General features: G+C 43.4%; 2 protein-coding genes across 3 annotated transcripts in view; one reads left to right on the top strand and one right to left on the bottom strand.

Annotated features, from left to right (window-relative positions):
- Window positions 1-415: 415 nt before the first annotated feature.
- LOC128812852 (uncharacterized) overlaps window positions 416-18,469 on the top strand; it is a 35,135-nt gene continuing 17,081 nt past the window's right edge. Inside the window, exon 1 of the mRNA XM_053987508.1 lies at window positions 416-586. Coding sequence (XP_053843483.1) covers window positions 428-586 — 159 coding nt within the window. The 5' untranslated portion in view covers window positions 416-427. The remainder of the gene's footprint in view (window positions 587-18,469) is intronic.
- POP4 (POP4 homolog, ribonuclease P/MRP subunit) lies at window positions 14,629-18,326 on the bottom strand. 2 transcript variants are annotated; one of them, XM_053987509.1, is made up of 7 exons: window positions 18,305-18,326; window positions 17,733-17,785; window positions 17,100-17,323; window positions 16,381-16,458; window positions 16,104-16,165; window positions 15,679-15,780; window positions 14,629-15,253 (listed from the first exon to the last, which is right to left on the bottom strand). In XM_053987509.1, exons 1-7 carry the CDS (start codon window positions 18,309-18,311, stop codon window positions 15,117-15,119), a joined length of 663 nt encoding a protein of 220 aa, XP_053843484.1. In that variant the 5' UTR covers window positions 18,312-18,326; the 3' UTR covers window positions 14,629-15,116. The 2 variants fall into 2 exon arrangements, with proteins under 2 accessions (XP_053843484.1, XP_053843485.1); XM_053987510.1 differs by lacking the exons at window positions 17,733-17,785; window positions 18,305-18,326 and adding an exon at window positions 17,543-17,702.

Consider the following 18,469-nt stretch of genomic DNA (forward strand, 5'->3'; position numbering starts at 1 on the left):
TAATTTATTTTTATTGTTGTTTCTCAGTATGCTCACCTGGATAACACATCAGCCAAACACAGCATTGGGTTGGCCAAACCACCTGGGATTTGAAGGTTTTTTTCTTTGTTCCTCTTCAGTCAGAAGTGGAGGTGTGCTCAGGCAATTGTTGCACGAGGCAAGGGAAGCCCCGAGACAGACTTTGGGTTTACAGTCAGGATTAAGCAGTCGCAACTGAGAGCTGACTTTCTGTTGGTATTTTGTTTGTTTGTTTTGGAAGCTCTTACGCACCTGTTTGAATTCCTTACTGAGATACAAACTGGGAGTTTCACCAGTAATCTTAAGAGTTATTTGATAGGCAGGCGCAGGAGCTCTGTTTTTCCTGGCTCTAAAACCAAACATTTGTGGGACCACTTGAAAAAACTGCAGCCCAAATTACCAGCTTTTAATGCAGCTAGAGCAAGGTGAAGAGACTTTATCTGATTGCCTCTGGCATTTTCTCCAAAGCCACTTCTTTCTCAGTAGCAGAAATATCTTGCCCAATTGGGAGGCAATAATTTCAAAGCAAGTAAAGGAAACTGCAGCTGCTCAGCTGAGTCAGCCAAAGGTAAGCTCTGCAGGGGAGAAAATGTTTTTTTATTATCTTCTAGTGGCAAGATTACTACAACAGCCTGCAGGAAAAGATTAGATTATAATAGTAACAAAAACATCTGTTAAATTCTCAGCTCAGTGTATGTTTACTGCATGTTTGGAAAAGAAGAAAAAACAACCCAGGCATTTGATAAAATTCTTTTGACTAAAACTCAGTATTTAAATTCAGTTTGGGATGTTAGGAACCCGCTGTGATCATAGGATAGACAGTGGTTTTAACTAATTGACTACATGGGGCATTTAATCAGTGGACATGACAGCTTTTAGCAATGGAGATTTTATTGAATTGAACTTGGCATACTGTGACCTAATGAAGGAATAAGACAACTTGTGTTCATCATCCAGGTTACCTGTAGGGATGAGTGACCTCTGTCCTGAGTGAGAGTGTAGGGGGGTGAATGTTTGTCTGGTCTGGCTCTTGGGGATTCCAATAATCAGCCTCTTCAGAAATGTGTGACTTGATTGATTTGTGTCTCTGAAGCCCTAGCAACTTCATCTGCCTGCTTTAGAAATGAGTTGTTGCAAGTCTGACAGTGCAGAAGTCACATCCGTGCTCAGCTCTGTCAGTACAGGCTGGAACTTCAGAGTGCCAGTTTCCAAATTCTCACTGGTCCACACGCCTTGAAGCTGCTGCCCAGCAAACCTGTTTCAGAGGCTGCTTGTGCCTTAGGGATCTCTCAACCCTCGTGCAGGAAATTACCCACTTGAGTGGCTCTGAGAGCCTGGCTGCAAAATGATTGTCCAAGTGAAAGTATTCCTGAAAGCAACCTTTGCTTGCTCCTCTGCCTTTTGAATAAAGCAATGCTCAATCAATGTGCTTTTGTTTTTCAGAGGCATTGCTGTGCTGTGCTTGTGTGCAGCACTTTATCCTCGGGATCTTGAAGTGCAGCATAAATTCTAATAACTGTGAGGGCTTGTACCCTTCTCACGGGGAGTTCCACTCTGGGAGAGTTTCATTTGGTCACACGGTGCTTGGTCACCGACACAGAACAGTGGGTATTTGCTCTTGTCTTCAGTAGCAGCGGGCTCTGGCTCAGAGTGAATCAACTGGGAGCTGAGGAACATCCCCCAGAGCTCCTGACTCACAGCCCCGTGTGCCTCAGCACAGGGCCACGTCCCAGCTCACGAATCTCAGTGACCCGTACAAAAGCTCCTGTGTGCAAGCATGACAAAACCTCTCACATTTGCAGATTCTAAAGTCACGAGTTTGTCTTGGTGTTTGCTGCACCCTTCCCTGCTCAGACCTCAGCCCTGCTCCATAAGTACAGTGCTGTGGAGCTGGAACTCAGTCTTGAATAACCAATAATGATCAATAATTTCTGAGTTGGTTGTGATGAGTCTCCAGGTTGCACCCGAGAACTGCCCAGTGCAGGGACTCGCAACAGGGGAAGCTCAGAAGTCTGAGCTCTCCTGAGGAGCAGGATGGGTGAGCACACACTGATGAACAAGCAGGAGCCCTGACATGCTGCAGCCCCTGTTTCTGAGTAGTGTTCCCCAGTAGTGGGAACAGGCTGGAGTTGAAATACAAAAGGTGAAGGTGAGGAAAAGCTGATGTAAGAGAATATAAAATGTTAGGGCTGTGAGAAGGTGCAGGTGTTCAGTGCAGAGAGGGATGTAATATCAGAACAAAATGTATGAAATTAATGTGGGAAAAAAGAGGTGTGTCTAGAAAAGTTACTGAATGTATTTTTCAGCATGCTGTGAGAGAGTGCTGCACCTTCTGAGCTCAGCCTGCCTTCCAGAAGGCACCATTCTGGGCACGTGCTTCTGAACTCTTCCTACTGCTGCTATTCTGTCTGAACAGTGATCTCATATTCAGTGTGCTTTTATTGCACAAGATAAATCATGGTGAACAAATAACTGGTGAGCAAGTGTTTCAAAGTCTAAACTGAGGTAGATTAGCCATTTCAAATATTTAAATAGGGAAAAGCATGGGGAACAAGAGTGTGATAATCACTGGTTAATGCAAAAAAATGTAACTGACTGATTGACTGATCAGTCAAAGACAAATAAAAGAGTGTCATTCCTGAACCCTGCTTTGCCTATGGATATAGCTTCTATTTGTGTGAAGAACATGCTTTGGTCTCTTTCCTTTGTAACTGCTACCCAGGCTGAATGTGTGCATTGCTCAGAAAGGAAAAACCTTCTCTTTGTAAGGGACCTTGCCCCACGTCAGTGTCTTTTGTGCAGGAAGGCATCTGCTGCCATTGCCTGGGGAAGGTTCATGCATTGAGTGCCTGTGCAGAGAGCTCTGTGAAAGGGGAACAAAAAGGGAAATCTTTGTTTCCTTTTGTTATCTTCAAATATAAGGGAACACAGCCAGGAAGTGTGTTTTTTTCCCAAGGTGTTCTGCTGACATCCTGGAAACCAAGAGAGCAAACCTCGGCTTGGCTGAGATCCCCATCCATTGACAGGCCGGATCTTTAAGTGCAGAGGTGCTGATCTGAATGAGGGATTGGGGATTTCTTCTGGGGTAGAAGAGGTTTATTGGCTTTTAGAGATTGTGTTGCTGCCTGGGCGGTGCAGGATGTATGAGATGTGACACAGAGGATGTATGAAGGATCACACTTTAATTTGTGAAGTGTAAAAATTGTTTGGTTGAGAAACCAGAGGGATGTTGTGTAACGGGAGGTTTGTGGTTGCTGTTGGGGGACATCTGAAAGAGGAGTTGAGAATTCTGCTCTGTATTTCAGCTCAAGCTCTGCAAAAATTGTCTATGTCCAGGTGGTACCATTCTGCCTTTTTGGGAGAGTTTTGGAAGAGTTAACATTTTTCTGAGATTTCTATCTAACTGGTGTGCTGAATTATGTTTTGGTTTTCTTTTTCTTCTGCTTCTTTTTTTTTTTTTTTTTTCTTTTGTTTTATCTGTTCCCAGAATGACATATTTCTTCTCTAACCTCACTCCTGAAGAGCAGCTGGGGGGAGGCAGGGGAAGGCACTGCAGGTTGGCTCTGTACCATTTGGGTTGTTTGATTTCATTAGCTTGGGAGCCCTCACAAATGCCTCAGGCCATGCACCTCCTCGTGGACCCAACTTGGGAGAATCTCTTGCGCTGCTGCATGCATTAGCCTTCATTAATACAATTAGCATAATAGCAATTAGGATTCATTATTCCCAGCAAAAAGATAAAGCCAGTAATACATATCTCTGAATCGAATTCCTCAGCACCTTGTCTTGGGATTGCTTTGTTTTGGAGTTGTTTGCTGTTTATATCCTTCCATCTTCTAGAAAAAAAAAAAAAAAAAAAAAGAAAACCACGTAACTGTAAAACTGTTTGGGTCAAAGAAATGCCCCGGGATGATCTTTCACGCATGCTAAATAGGTGAAGTGATCTATGGGACCCTCCCAGCTCACACAGCCACTCAACAGTCGAAACTGCAAACTTCATCTTCAAGCACAAAAGCTACTTAGTTTCCCCATGTTGAAGACTTTTTATAATAGCAATAAGATAACTCTAGAGAGAGCCATCTAATATTAACTCCAGGGAGTAATCATCTAATCACAATCTGGGGGTGATTTGAAGCACTCATCTGGACCAAATGCCTCACAACACCCCAGGAGTGGTTTTATTGCATGATAGCAGTACCCCATTGAGCCTTATTGCTTAATTAAAAACAAATTCCCAAGTAATTTTTTTGCCTTTCCATAAAAACACAGTAGTACATAGCATGTATAAAACATCCATTAAATGATGGTAGATGCAAATTTACATTGTGAGATACAATCCGTTTCTTTACCACTTGGGGTTGAAGTTAAATGTAAAACCATTTCCTATAATCTGTGCACTGCTGTGTTTAGGGAGGAATAAATATAGGAAAGAGAGGTTCATTGTAGGATGCCTTGTTTTTATTAAGTGATATGTTTGGTCCCTTACAAAGGAATTCCAATTCTCATCCATCTTGCAGACGCAGGAGTCAGTCATCATTGTGGCCTTTTCTGCTTCTTCCTGGAGATTTCCTCCGCTTGCAGCGTTCCAGGGCAGCACTTCACAGGAATGCTGTCCTTGTGTCCGGGATTGCCACGGCTCTGAGCAGAGAGCAGTGCTGCTTTGGGATCACGCTGCTCACTGAACAGGTGGTGCCCACGTGCCTTTGTGGGTTCTGCAGTCTGGCAGGGATTAAGCCGGGTAGGTGCACGGTTTATCCACTTTGGGTGGTGCTGCCCTCAGCTGCACTGGCTCTGGCTGAGAGGTCTCCACTCCTGCGGTTTCCCTGGGAAAGCTGCTACAGCTGTGCAGGGGACCCTGCTCTGCTAGGGATCCAGACTGTGCATGGGAAGAGTGTGAAAGTCCTTTCAGTTTCTGTAGAGGAATGCCTGGGCTCCCTGACACCTCTGCAGAGTGCTTGCATAGCCCCAAGGACTCTGAGTGTTGTTTACATGTGAAAAGAATAAGATGAATGTGTGCTTACAAACAGAGCTGAGAATCTGCTTGTAGATAGGGCCAAGGACTTACAGATGGGGAAGGAGGGAAAAAAACCATCAGTTCCAGAAAATGTTACTCATTGACACAGACTGTTGCTCATCCAAGGCTGTGTTAAATTCCTGATTTTACAGAAAAAGAACAAAGGCTTAATACAGTCATGAATAGTGTTTTGTTACAAAAGAAAAAATAAAGGGGGGAGTGTATTACCGGGGGCAGGGAGTAGAGGATTCAGGGAGTCTGTACCTTCAGAGACATCAACCAGTGGGGAAAGGAAGAGGGTGATGTGGCCAGGAACTTAGGATAAAGAGGGGGCTGCATCCCCCTACAATTTGAGAGACCCCATGGGAAATGCCCTGTGGCCTCCCCATTTATTCAGATAAAGTTACAGGGCTCCTCTGTCTCCTGTTTGGACACAAATCTCTGGTGTTGTGGGTTTTTCTGCATGCATGCTACAGGCAGAGAAAGCAAATCCAAGTTTTTAAATGTTTACTGAAAATCACACAGGGAGTGATGGAGCCACTGCTCAGAAGTCCTGGCAGCCAAAGCTGTAATTGGGTTTTTAGCCACAGCACTGAAATAAATGGGGGGAAAAAGGGTTGATATGACATTTTCCTCAGATTTGTTTCTTGGGTTGCCTTTAATTGAATGGAGAATCTTGCAGATACAATTTTTAAAATAAAAGCTGAGAATTAATAGTAGCTATTACTCTGGTTGTTCCAGGTGCTGGAGCCTTCTCGTGGTATCTACAAGCTGAGGATAGAGGATGACACTTGTCAGTCTCTCCCACTGTGGGCCCCACTCAGTGTTGTGCACATCCTTCTGGTTTTCCCTATCACGTGGTGGCTCCCCAAGGAAGCAATGTGCGAGTATCTACTGCTGATAGGTTGCAGCATTTGGGGTTTTAGAGGCAGTGTGCTTTTTCCTGTACGTAGATTTTGTAAAAAGTAATGTTGAGGGTTGTTTTTTGTGAACACTTTGATAGAATGCTTTGCTGACTTCATTTTTAATGTGGCATTAGAGAGGTGTTAAATGTTATGGTGGAGGATTTGTTATGAACAGGTTGCAGCATTGTAGTGGGAAAATGGATGAGAGTAAACTGTTGCCTGCTTCTGCTGCCTGAGAACAGTCTGAAAGAGAAGCTAACAGAATAATTAAACCTGTGTATTTAAAACAGTTCTGTACTAACCAGGGACATTGCCAGGTCAGAAAAGGACATGAAAGGATCTGACAGTGTTCTTGAACAATAAACATTTTTACCTGAAAGATCTCTGCTGGCATTATTAGGAATGCCATTATCTTGCTTTGATCTGACTCTCTAGGACTGGCTGCTCACACAGCTGACCCAGAGCAAACAGCCAACAAAGGAAAGCCCTAATGGACTTTGATACCTTTAAAGAAGGGTTTCTTTTCTCATCAGATGTGTGTCATTTTACAAAGGCCCTTTCATCTTAATGTGCCTGGTGGAGATGGCTGCCAGCAGTGGGACCAGCACAGCCCCTGGCTAAGGCAGGCTCTGGCAGAGTGGCTCTCACTTGCCCAGCCCTGTCCCCCTGTCAGCTCCAAGGCTACCCTGCCTGCAGCCACTGCCACTGCTGCAGCCTGGATGCTGGGCAGGGGTGGTTCTGCTTCAAAACCTACTGCAAAAAAACCCAAACAGACAGTGAGAGAAGCCCTACCATGGCTGGTTTTTAGGTGGTGGTTTGTTTGGGTTTTTTTTTTTTTTTTTTTTTTTTTTTTTTTTTTTTTTTTTTTTTGTTTTGTTTTGTTTTTTTCTTGTATGTGTGGGTTTGGTTTGGTTTTGGATCTTTTGAGGGGGGGTTGGGTTTTTTGCAAGTAGGTCCAGGGGTTTATTGGCCTGCTGGGGTGGGCAAAGGCACACCTTGGTCATGTGAAATACCTGCCTTACTCTGACTGCAGCAGAGCTGAAGAGTTAGCAGAGCACAGACCTGGCCTGTTCTACCATCTGAGCACATATAGCTAAGCTTTAGGACACAGAATAAAAATGGTATCTGCCTTTATTTGGCCTTTTGAGATGAGGAGTCAGGAGTCTTACGTTGATGGTTCTGGGTTATTTATGACTCCCTTTAAGAGTATATCCTTGCACTGAGGAAATGAAGAATGTGATATTTTAGCCGTTGGAAATGCCTGGCTTAGTTTGGTTCTGTTTCGCAATTTCATTTTGACATGGTAGGCAATTCAGAACATATATTTGCAGCAAGGAAAATGGAGTTGTTATGGAAACATCTGAGCAAGGCAGCTGACACAGGGTAAGGCAGGCACCAGATTCGCTGTACACACAGACACACTAAAACAGCGAGTTCATGTAAGGTAAGGGAGCAGTTTCTAGGCACTGTCTGCTTCCTGGGTGGGTTTTCTAGCACAAGAAGAAAAAAAAAAAAAAAAACAACCAAAAAAAAACCAAACCAAAAAAAAAAAAAAAAAAAAAGCCACTTTAAAACTGTGAGCATGTGGCTCCATCTTCTGGTACCAAAGCAAAGTGTGTTGCTCTGGATATAGACAGAGGTGAGATTTCTGTATCATTTTTATGTTAGCTGCTACGAAAGCAATGACAAACCCAGAAGCAACAATAATAACAATAAATTAAAATACCTGTGCCCCAGAGCCAAGCTACGAGTAGATTTCCTGAAGCTACAAACCATTCTGCTGGGAGAAAACTGCCTTTTGAAACATTCTCTTAGATGTTTAGCCCCCAGGTGGACTGTCTTCTAAAGCACAACCCTGCTCTCCTATGTGAAACCAGTGTTTGCCCAGCGTGGGCTCTCCCAGGGGAGCCTTGTGCCTGTGCAGGTGCTGCTCTCCTGCTCTTGGCTGTAGGATGCATTTCTTTGTTTCCCTCTGCAACAACATCTTTGGCAAAGCAGCTCAAATTCCTGATGCATCCTCATGGAAATGCTAGCTGGGTAGAAGCAGGAATGAATGGCTCTTGGAGGCAGACTGCCAGAAGTCAAAAGAAAATAAAGCTGTTTTATTACTTCACCAAACAGTGAGTGTTGTTGCAGCGCATATTGCGCATGCTTAATTGAGCTTGATCACTCAATCTGTTCACCTTAGTAACTCATTTTGGTTTAATCAGGAGTAAGACATTGTTCAAAACCAGGAGGTGTTATCATTTGCTGGGTAAACCTTGGGTTTTCTAAATAATCCTAAAGAATTGCCCCAACTTTGCTGCTTTAGAACAGCACCCAACACAAGGAATCAGAACAAAAGGTAATTATCTTGTTGAGCTGCTGTCCTAAAGCTATTGTTTGCAAGTCATTGCAAACAGGAGGCACTGCTCTGTAAATGCAAAATTTAAACTATGGACCATGTGTTTTACTTGGCTTATTCTGTGTACATAGTAAGTACATTCTTTTTTTTCCCCTGGATAGTGAGCCTAGCATAAAAGGACCCCAAATTCTTTGTATTAAGCCCTAGTTTTCAGTCCAAACTACTTCATGTGGCAGTGAAGATGAGGGAATATAGATGTAATGGCCCCCGTGCTTGTGCCTCTCTAAGATCACTACCATGAGTGATGAGTTCCTTGCATGCAGCATTTATCCGTGGGGAGGGTTGTGTGGAGACCTGCTTGGAAAGAGTGGCAGGGAATCATAGCACAAAAATCATTCCTAAAGTAAGAACTAGCTAAGGCTTCCCATCACAGCCTCAGCAGCAAGTGGATCAAAACTAGAGGTGAAACCAGCCTTTGCTCTTCACTGTGGTGCTTTTAAGGCCCCACACAGAGGGAAGCATTTTAAATGGCCACAGGCTGTGCTGATAAAGTACAATTGCAACCTCCATGGCTGGTATTTAGTGTTTCTAACCTGTCCCTGAGGCTGGGGTACATTGGACTTCCCTTTGGCCCTACCTGAGGTTTTCTCTTGAGGCTACCTCCAGTTCCTACAATTTTTTTCCCCTCTCCCTGTATTTCACCTTCAGTTTCATTCTGTTTCAGTTCATTCCTTGGTGAAACCAAGTTCTAATTTCTAGAGTCTGTGTCTCTCTCAATATCCTGTGTATTATTCAAAGCGATCTGCTCACCTTTCTGAAAGATGTCACAAGGGTAGCACCTTTCACTGACACTACCACTAAATAAATACTACAGACTTCTTTTATTAGGAAGTACAAATCCTACCCGGAGTGTGTTTGATAAATCAGATCTTTTGCAGACATCTGGAGATTGTATCTGCAAATCCCTAGCCAGCTTGTTTTGTAGTCATTGTTACCATAATTCAGGTTAATGTTGTTGCCACTTTTTACTTGCTAAAACACATGTGGTGCTTTATTGCTTAAGAAGAAAAAAATAAGTGGCTGCCTTGGAACAGAAGTTCTTTTAAAACCCTTCCTGAAAGTTTGCTGTTTGGAGAAACAAATGTCAAATCAATTGTCCTATCTTTGAATTGCCATTCTGAAAATGCAAGCTGTGAAAAGAGATTACTTGGGTTCTGAAATGAGGAGAGTGTAAGAGTCTAGATTGAGAATTATGTACCAATGGAGACCTAAAATAACAAGTGGAACAAGTAAACTTTTAGCTTTTCCTGTAAAGATTTACTTAAAAAATATTAGATCCCAAGTGAGGCTGCTCATGCCAAGTTTTAAATCTCATTTGAATTTTTATAGCTGTTATAATCTCTGATATATAACCTTGGAAACAGGGTCTCGTAACAGAAATGCCAAGTCCCTTGACTATTGCCTTGCAAAAAAGAGTTGCTGTAATAGGCTGCAATTCTGAGACAAGTTTGCAAGGCTGGCTTATGTCTGCATATCATCATTCAAATGGGTCTAAGCTGGGCTCTTCACATAGTTTGAGGTTATTTGTGTGTACGTGGTCAGCCGTGTGCAGCTGTGCCAGCAGTGTCAGCCCTCCGAGCAGGGCAGCACAGCCCAGCGTGTCCTTATCCACAGAAACGCTCCCACAGGGACGGCCTTGGAGCTTGGACATGCTGGTAGGAAAGTAAAGAACAGCGTATTTTCTGTTTTGCTGTCCTTATTCTTCTGCATTTCTGCACAGAAGAAATGGAAGTTCCCAAGGAGCCAAAAGGATTCCACATGCCAGTGCTCTTTTTCCTCTCATTATCATACGCTTGCAATCAAACTCTAATTTTTGAAATAAAAAACCTGCAGGATTCTTTATTGGGACTATTAAACCTTCAATCTTCATTATTTAGGATGGCTACTTACCTTTTACTCAATGAAGCCATAATGCAACTGCTCCTATAAAAACTATCGAAATGGCTACTGTGGCAGTGAGTAGATTTTCCTCCGTGTAAAATAATCTTCTGTGAGTAAGACATAACTATCATTCACATTAATTAGGCAGCCATATAATGGGGTGTTCAATAGCTATTACATCATTTAAATTCTTCAGTGAGCACCTCAGCCACCCAAGAACTATCCAGCTGAACATTTCTGAGTCCATAATTTTGAAATAATCCTGTAGAGGAAGAATATGCGTGGCAGAGTGTTGCAGACAATTTCACCAAGAAAAAAATTAATTTTATTCAGATTTATGGAATTATTTTAACATTTACAAGAAGTGCATAATCCTATTCTTCTCTCCCTCCCAGAGTAACGGTGCTATAAAATGGAGTCTATTTTGGGGCTGTACTGTGTGAGAGAATGTCCAAGGAGCTTGTAGTCAGAGGCCAGTGATGGCAGCTGGACACACAGACACAACAAGCACATTTCCCTACACATTCTGTTACAAACCTGGGGCCCTGGAGCCACAAGGCTCACCTGAGAAACCCTGACCCACAGAAAAGTGAGTGCAGTCCTGCTTGAGGTTTTGGTTTTGATGTCTTTTGCCCTTAAAAATCATATAAACCCTTAAGCATTTATATTCCATTCGGGTTATTGCTTTTAAAATTTTGAGGTGAAGCCGGAGTCCTTTGATTTGAATATTATAAATAATGTTCTAACTGTGTTATGATATATTTTTTTACCTTTTAAGATTAGTTCCTCAGTAAAATGTACATATGCCATGAGAGCAGGAGCTTATCCAGAGACTTGAAAGAAATAAGGCTGAATTTATTAACTAATAAAGCAGGAAGAAGTTTCTATTAACAGGCCTGTATGCAGATGTTTAAATGCCTGTAGAAGACTGGGCAGTGCCTGAAAGTATATGAAAATAACATGTTTCAAATCAGTATGGTTTGGCAATATGGGAATAGTTCTTAGCAGAATGAAAAAAAGGAATAGCCTAAAAATTGGCTGGGGAGCAGGGTAGGAGAAAATGTAAAGTTTAGACTGTGCCTTTTCCTATCAGGTTATTTTAGCTAATTGTAAACTCATTTTTATCTCTTTTCAATGGTTATAATGTACTGTACATTATCTGACTAATAGTAGAAAGCAGCAGGGAGCTCTCTTCACAGGGAGAGCTCTTAATTCAGTATAAAATGGTGAGTTCTCTGTAGTTTTCCATAATCCCTATCCAACAGGCAGAGCCTGCAGAGGTAGGTGTCAAAACCCACCTGCAGGTAGTGCCAGGTACTGTTTGTTCTGCAGCCAGGAGGTTCACGTTTGTCAGATGTAACTGCTTCTCTCAGCAGCAGACCCTCTGTTTTAGAGATCCTCTATTTTTCATGTGTGCTCATTGATTTAATTAAACCAGTACACTGAGGGAAATTTCTGCCTTACCGAAATAATTCATTTTCATCCCACACTGTAGGGACTTAGAATTGGAGTTACCACAGGAGTGACAGAATTAAGGATGGGGAGCATGAGACAAGGGCAGGTCAAACCTCTGGGAAATTCCATGGAATCACTGTTGCTGCATAATTGGATTTGGTATGTGGGACCATGGGCTGGTGAATGCTGTAGCATGACAGGCTTGCACAGATTTTGGGTTGTCTAACAGTAGGAACAAAGGTGAGCATTTGTTATGGGAATGGGTACATGGAACTGTTCTGGTAAGGGGCTGAGGGATTGCCCAAAATCAGGCCACTCTGGTTTTGAGAAAATACTGCTGCTGTTTCCTGAAAGCATGGTCTGGATCAGAATTTTGTGCTCTCTCTTACACTTCTCTAAAACACTGGATGAATTGAATACATAGAGTTAACACCAGCTACTTGCTGCTGTTATTTCAGTGATTTGTCAGTCATAGACAGTTTTTTGGGGTTTCCACTGTATTGCTTCTCTAACCCATTTTTTAGAGGAAATCCCCCTCAAAGAGAATTTTCCATGTGTTTTCTTGGGTGTGAATTGGCTTCAATTTTAAACATTTCCTACAATGAATTATTTTGAGGTTTCAAACAGAAATTATAGGATGTTTGCTTTTCTGTTCTTGCTTAAGTGTTCAAAATTCAGTAATTGAATTGCTTACAATTGTTTTAGTCCATATTAGTTATAAATATACATACACAGTAATAGGGAAGCACAAATGTGTGTAAGGTAGTGAGATGTTGCTCTGCTGTTTGTTATTCCCTGGTTAGTGAGAGTTTAGGTGTAAAAATCATTACAAAAATGTTTCTGCTGTGTGCAATCCAGAGTTGAACATATGAAGGATGAAGCATATTAGAGACAGCTGTGATTAGTTCTCCCATTTCCCAATATTAAATCCATTAAGGATTTACTCTCTCAGCTAATGAAGAGACAGGGATTGGCCATGAATGGGCAGGGGAGGGCTGGTGAACTGTCATTTTCACTTCTCCCAGTTTCTAAGGAAGTTCCTCGACAAGCACGAGGAGTTTAATGAGTTCTAGGGAAAGTGAACACAGAGCCTGTGCCAGGTGGGATTAGGTTGATTTGCTGGGGGTGGGCAGTGATCCCAGCTCTGGGGTGGTTCAGCTGAGTGAGTCATGGGGCTGTTTGGAGCACCTTGGCAAAAAGGCCTCTCAGCTGATTTACCAGCTGCAGGAAAGGATCCTGAATGCCTGGGCTGTTCAGCTCTTGTTATTCTGCATTCGTCACCTCTCTGTGCCACTACCCTGGGATTACTCTGGGGAGCTCTTGGACATCTCCTGGGCACTCCTCACTGTAAATATCAAAAGCACGTCAGTGTTTGTTTTTGTGCTTGCTGCAATAGTTTAAAAAATGCAAGTGTCAGTAGCTATGGGAAGTTGTATCATGTTCATCTATGAGTCCATATGGTGGAACATGTTCTGTCCTTCACAGCACAATGAGACATGATTGTGCCTAATTCCAATTTGTATGGCATCCCCATTAATGTCTCTTTCAGCCCTCCATGAAAGGCCCTTAATGTTAATTAACCGGACTATGCCAATAAAGTTCTATTAGCTTCCCGCTATTAATTTAATATTATAGGCATTTAACAGATGTCTTAATTACATGTTACACTGAAGGCTATGAGCAAAATTAAAACTAGGTCATTGTCATGAAAGGAAAGTTTCTGTTATGATTTATGGCTTCTACAGCTTTGTTTTTCCTTCTGACCTCTTACAGGACACTGAGTTTTAATTTTAGAATGTTGAAAGGAGTAATGGGTGAAAGGTAGAGTAATAACTTATGTCTAACAACTTTAACACAGACTGTTCTTACTTCACAGATAAAAGGTCTCACTGGTGTGAAATGACTATTTCCCCATATAAAATATCTGTCCCTGGCAAGAACACTATTTTCTCCATTTCAAGGGCAATACCTCATAGAACTGCAACAAAGACTTTTCTTTCTATACCAACTGCTTCTATTTCCTGATTCCAAAGGATCTGTTCTTGAACACCAGTATTGCCCACACTGTGAGTTCCTCCATTCAGGAATGGTGAAGGTGCTTTGTGTCTGAAAGCTCATGCCAGGGAGCTGCAGCTCTCCTGTGACCTCTCCCAGCAACAGGTCTGGAAAGAAGTGGGAGCTTTGGGGGCCTGGTAAGTGTTTGTGTAGCACAGGGCTTGGAGGTGGTGATGAGCTCTGGCTCTCTCCTGTAAGACAGAGTAAAAGCTCTGACTGCCTTCCCAACCCCTTACTCAGCTTTGGGGTGTGACTGTGTGAGGAACAGCTGTGTTCTCTTTAAAGGAATTGCCCTGGTTGGCTACAAATGCTTGAATGGTGACGGGGAAAAAATTTCCTAGGTACAGGTCTTCCATTTGGTAGTGAAATTGATGAAAAGCTCCTGAAAATTACACTTAAAGCCACCACAGCACTTTCATAACAGAAAAATGTTAAGCAATCTAAATTCAGGAGTCACTTCCACCTCCCAAACACATCAAACCTGCCCAGTCAATGAGGGACTCTAATCTGGGCAATCAAAAATGAAGTGTACAATAAAAAATTAAACAGGGGCTGAGGACAGACAAAGCACAATAGCTCTGCGGACAGAGGTTAAATATTCATAAAGCAGTTCTGTGGGTAATTGAAATACAAGATTGAATGGGGGCCACTTCCATCTATGAATTTCTAGCTTCAAGTGCTTCCCTCTTAGGGGCTGTGCTGTGTTCCCTGCACTGTGCCATGGCAATGTGTATTTACTGATACAGATACCTGGCTCACCCTGACAGCAGCAGGGTGTTAGTGGGCACTGGGCAGCAGCCAGCCTGCAGCCAGCCATGACATTATTATACATATGCAGGAACACTGTACACACCTGGCACCTGTAACATCAACCCCAGCCAGGGACATACTCAAGGTAGAACCCGCCACTGAAACAATTTATTTGCATGTGCCTGCAGCAGGCCAAGATACTGATCTTGGCCCAGGAACAATGATTATAAAGAGCATTTGTCAGGACCTGCAGTCTCATACTGCAAGCACATAACAGGCAGCTAAAGCCCAATTTATAAAGAAGGCAACAATAATATTTATTACAAAGTTACAAAATATAATTTTCACTGTACAAGTTTACACTTATAAACTGAAACAGAAGTCAGGTAGTTAATATTAATCATATAACTTTAATAAAAGACAGAATATTATATTCAAATAAAAAAAACCAGACACAACCAATTTCAACAGTCGGTGAGACTGCTTAAAGACAGCAGATACTGCTCATTCCTCAGTAAGAAGGAATGCTTTATAAATATTTCACGTGGCTGTTGCTTCTTCCATCTGCCAGAAAGCCTACTCTTTGAGCTGCAGGAGAACATGTTTCTGTGAATGCTTCTAAGTTCCCATGAAATCACAGGTCAATAGTTCCTTTCAACTTGAATTTTTTGGCCGATCGCTCACTTGCCCTGAGCAGGAACTTGCTGCCGTAGATGTAGGAAATGAATCCATCAAGCTCCAAGCTAAACACGTTGTTAAGTTTGGGAACAACTGAAAAGCAGAAGGACACCAACTGAACAAAGTGTGCTAATTTAAGTCCCTGTTATGGAAATATCCTGACATACCAGGGGATGTTATTCACCTGGAGATTTGAGCCTTGACACATTTCAAGGTTTTTACACTTTATCAAGAGAAGAAAAATAACCCAAGCCTCCACATTTAACTGGAATAACCAAAGTTAGTCCTCGTGCAGGAGCATACAGTTCAGTGTTACACTTTCTAAAGCTGCTCATTTCTAATGAGATGTGTTTTTGGTAAGATATTGGGCTGTTGGGTGGTCACTTCTGCCACTCTATGCACAGAGCCAAAAGCACTGATATAAACCAATGTACTCCGAGGCACAAAATGAAGAGTGTGCTCAAGATTTTTTTTATGATTCATGTTATGAAAAAAATGAAAAAGAATGCCTTGTATACCTTTTAATTTGTCCTCTTTAGTGATAATTTTGAAGATGTGTTTAAATTCCTGTAGAATGATTCCTGTTATCCCAACATAAGACGGGCACTTTGATTTTGTAACTGAAAGAACAAAAGTATGTATTAGAAAATTTCAGATGCACTTCATTTGCTCTTCTCCTGTTGTGTCATGATTTTAGACATTTTCAAACATAAACATTTAAGTATTCTGAAATAATGTAGCTACAGTAATCACTGGTAAAATGTGCAGTTAACCTTTGCACCAACATCATGATTTTCAAGAGCAGTTGTAAAGTAATTAGCATTTTTAAGAAGAGAAATACTATCTCAACTATGTGATTTTAGAGTTAATGATGCTGAAAGGAATTTTAAAATAAGCACCTGAACTACAGAATCATCTCCTGACAAGCAAACAAACAAAATACCTGTAACAATGGCTCCATGGAGATCAGCTTTGAGCAGCTTGCTCTGAATCATATGGGGTTGCCTTGAAGAAGAGAACGGGATCAGAGAGGAGGGAAAAAAAATCAAATGAACTGTCAGATTTACAAAATGTGACCATGACTGTTATAATCATGATGATTCTGTGAAATAGTACCAATATGCTTATCAGTTAGCCACAGTGTTTCAAGCAGTAAATCAATAAAACTGGAATTATCTAGTGTATAAAACCCAGACTAAATTTAAAATATTTGAACGTACGCATCAGGTTTGAGTCCATGGCACAGGTCTCTGATGTACTGTTTCCAAAGCTCGTGGAGTGGTAGGAAAATTGCATATCTGCAGTTAAAAAAAAAGATAAATGAAAAGTATTATACAAAATTTAGTTGTAAAAAAGTCCATTGGTTGATTGCTGAAGTAGTCTGTATTTCCACAGAGTTAAGTCTGACATTTTTAAGTTACACAAGCTTAAGTTACCCCGCAATGTGACCCACTACAAACAGCTGGTTTACTTTATAAAAGAAGCACAAAGCATGCTCTTTTCTACCAACCTAAAGCAGTGTTTTAGAGCATCAGGCTAAGACTGAAGAGATTTCTCCTTTTTTCCCCACTCTTTTATTTCCCTGCTTACTCTGTTAGCAAAGTAGGGGCTTCATTCAGCATGATATATTCAAAGAACCTTACGCAGAATTTTGACTCTCTGGTCACAGGGACAGTCCAACTTTACAAACTGAAACCAGAGGGGATTGTGTCTGGGTTTGATTTCTTGTCATATTTAGGTACACAAAATGAGCTCAACAGAAATGAATCTTTCACCTATTTAGAAAAGAGAATTCTTTTCTCATGCTGAAATGCCACCAGTAGTGTTTCAGACTGACTTTACACACTGGAGGGTTCCTATCCACATGCACGTGCTGCTGCTTTTACACACTTTTGATGTAGTTCCATTTACTACACAAAGAAGACATTTAAAGCCCTACCTTTGCTGCTCAGGTTCAATTTCAAACAGACGCAGCTCTCGCCTCTGCTTGGCAGTAAAACCTTTTGTCTTCTTCCTCTTTTGCTTGGTCTTTTTTTTGGGATAATGCTCCAGAACGACAGCTTTCCGAGTTAGCATATCCTGGATAGCTTCATCTTTCATTTTGGGCATGCTGCGCTTCAGGAAGGCATGTACAAATGTCTTGGCTTTTTCTGAGCTCTGGGGCTAAAGACACGTGAAAGCATGCTTTAAAATAGTACGTGTTAATTAAGTTAGAACTTGCTGCTGACCGGCGGTTTCATCAAGTCGGCAAAATCTCCGTGGGACTGGGAGATCTTCCCGTCAGTGCCAGAGGAGGGAGATGTTCCCACGCCGAAGGCCCTGCGGGCAGTGCCGAGCGCGGGCACACCCCGGCCCTCGCGTCCAGCCCGCTGTCGGACTCACCTTCTGCAGGAAAAGCCCTTGCTTTGCGTTTCGTTTGAAACAGCGAGTTCCAAGCGGGATATACAGGGGGAACCGGGGACCGAACCCACCCCCGGCCCGCCGGTGCCTGGCGGGGTTTAAAGGGCCGCGTAGGAGTGGGAATCGCCAGGTAACGCCGGCACGGCGCTCCGGGGCCCGCTCTGCTCGGTACCTGCAGGCGCAGCTCCCCGGTCTCCTCGGGCGGCAGCCGGCGGTACAGCTGCCCTGCAAGGCACGGCGGCGGGGGTCGGCCGGGGCGGGCGCTCACCGCCATCCCCGGCCCCGCATCGCTCATCCTCCATCGCCCACCGGCGCCCGCCCTCCATCCCTCACCTTGCACCGCCCGCCCTCCATCCCCTCACCCTCCCTCGCTTTCCCCTCATCCCTTCACTCTCCATCCCTCACCCTCCACCGCTCTCCCCTCGTCCTTCACACTCCGTCCCTCACACTCCATCCCTCACCCTCCATCCCTCGCCCTCCACCGCCCTCCCCTCATCGCTCACCTCCATCCCTCTGTCCCCTCTCTCCCCTGTCCCCTCGCCCTCCACCGCTGTCCCCTCATCGCTCACCTCCATCCCTCGCCCCCCACCGCCCTCCCCTCATCGCTCACCTCCATCCCTCGCCCCCCACCGCCCTCCCCTCATCGCTCACCTCCATCCCTCGCCCCCCACCGCCCTCCCCTCATCGCTCACCTCCATCCCTCCCTCTCCCTCTCCCCCGTCCCTATCTCCCCTGTCCGCTCACCCTCCATGCCGTCGCAGCACAGCCGGCGCAGGCCGATGACGAGTCAGGCGCGCGTGCGCACAGCGGCGCTCCCAGACCTGGCCACAAGGCGGCGCTGCCGCCCGCCGTGAGGGCAGCTGCTGTAGTAATTGGCCATTTATTGCTATTTACTGCTCTTGTGCTAAT

The sequence above is a fragment of the Vidua macroura genome, chromosome 11 (genome assembly GCF_024509145.1).
Source record: "Vidua macroura isolate BioBank_ID:100142 chromosome 11, ASM2450914v1, whole genome shotgun sequence".
Taxonomy (NCBI): domain Eukaryota; kingdom Metazoa; phylum Chordata; class Aves; order Passeriformes; family Viduidae; genus Vidua; species Vidua macroura.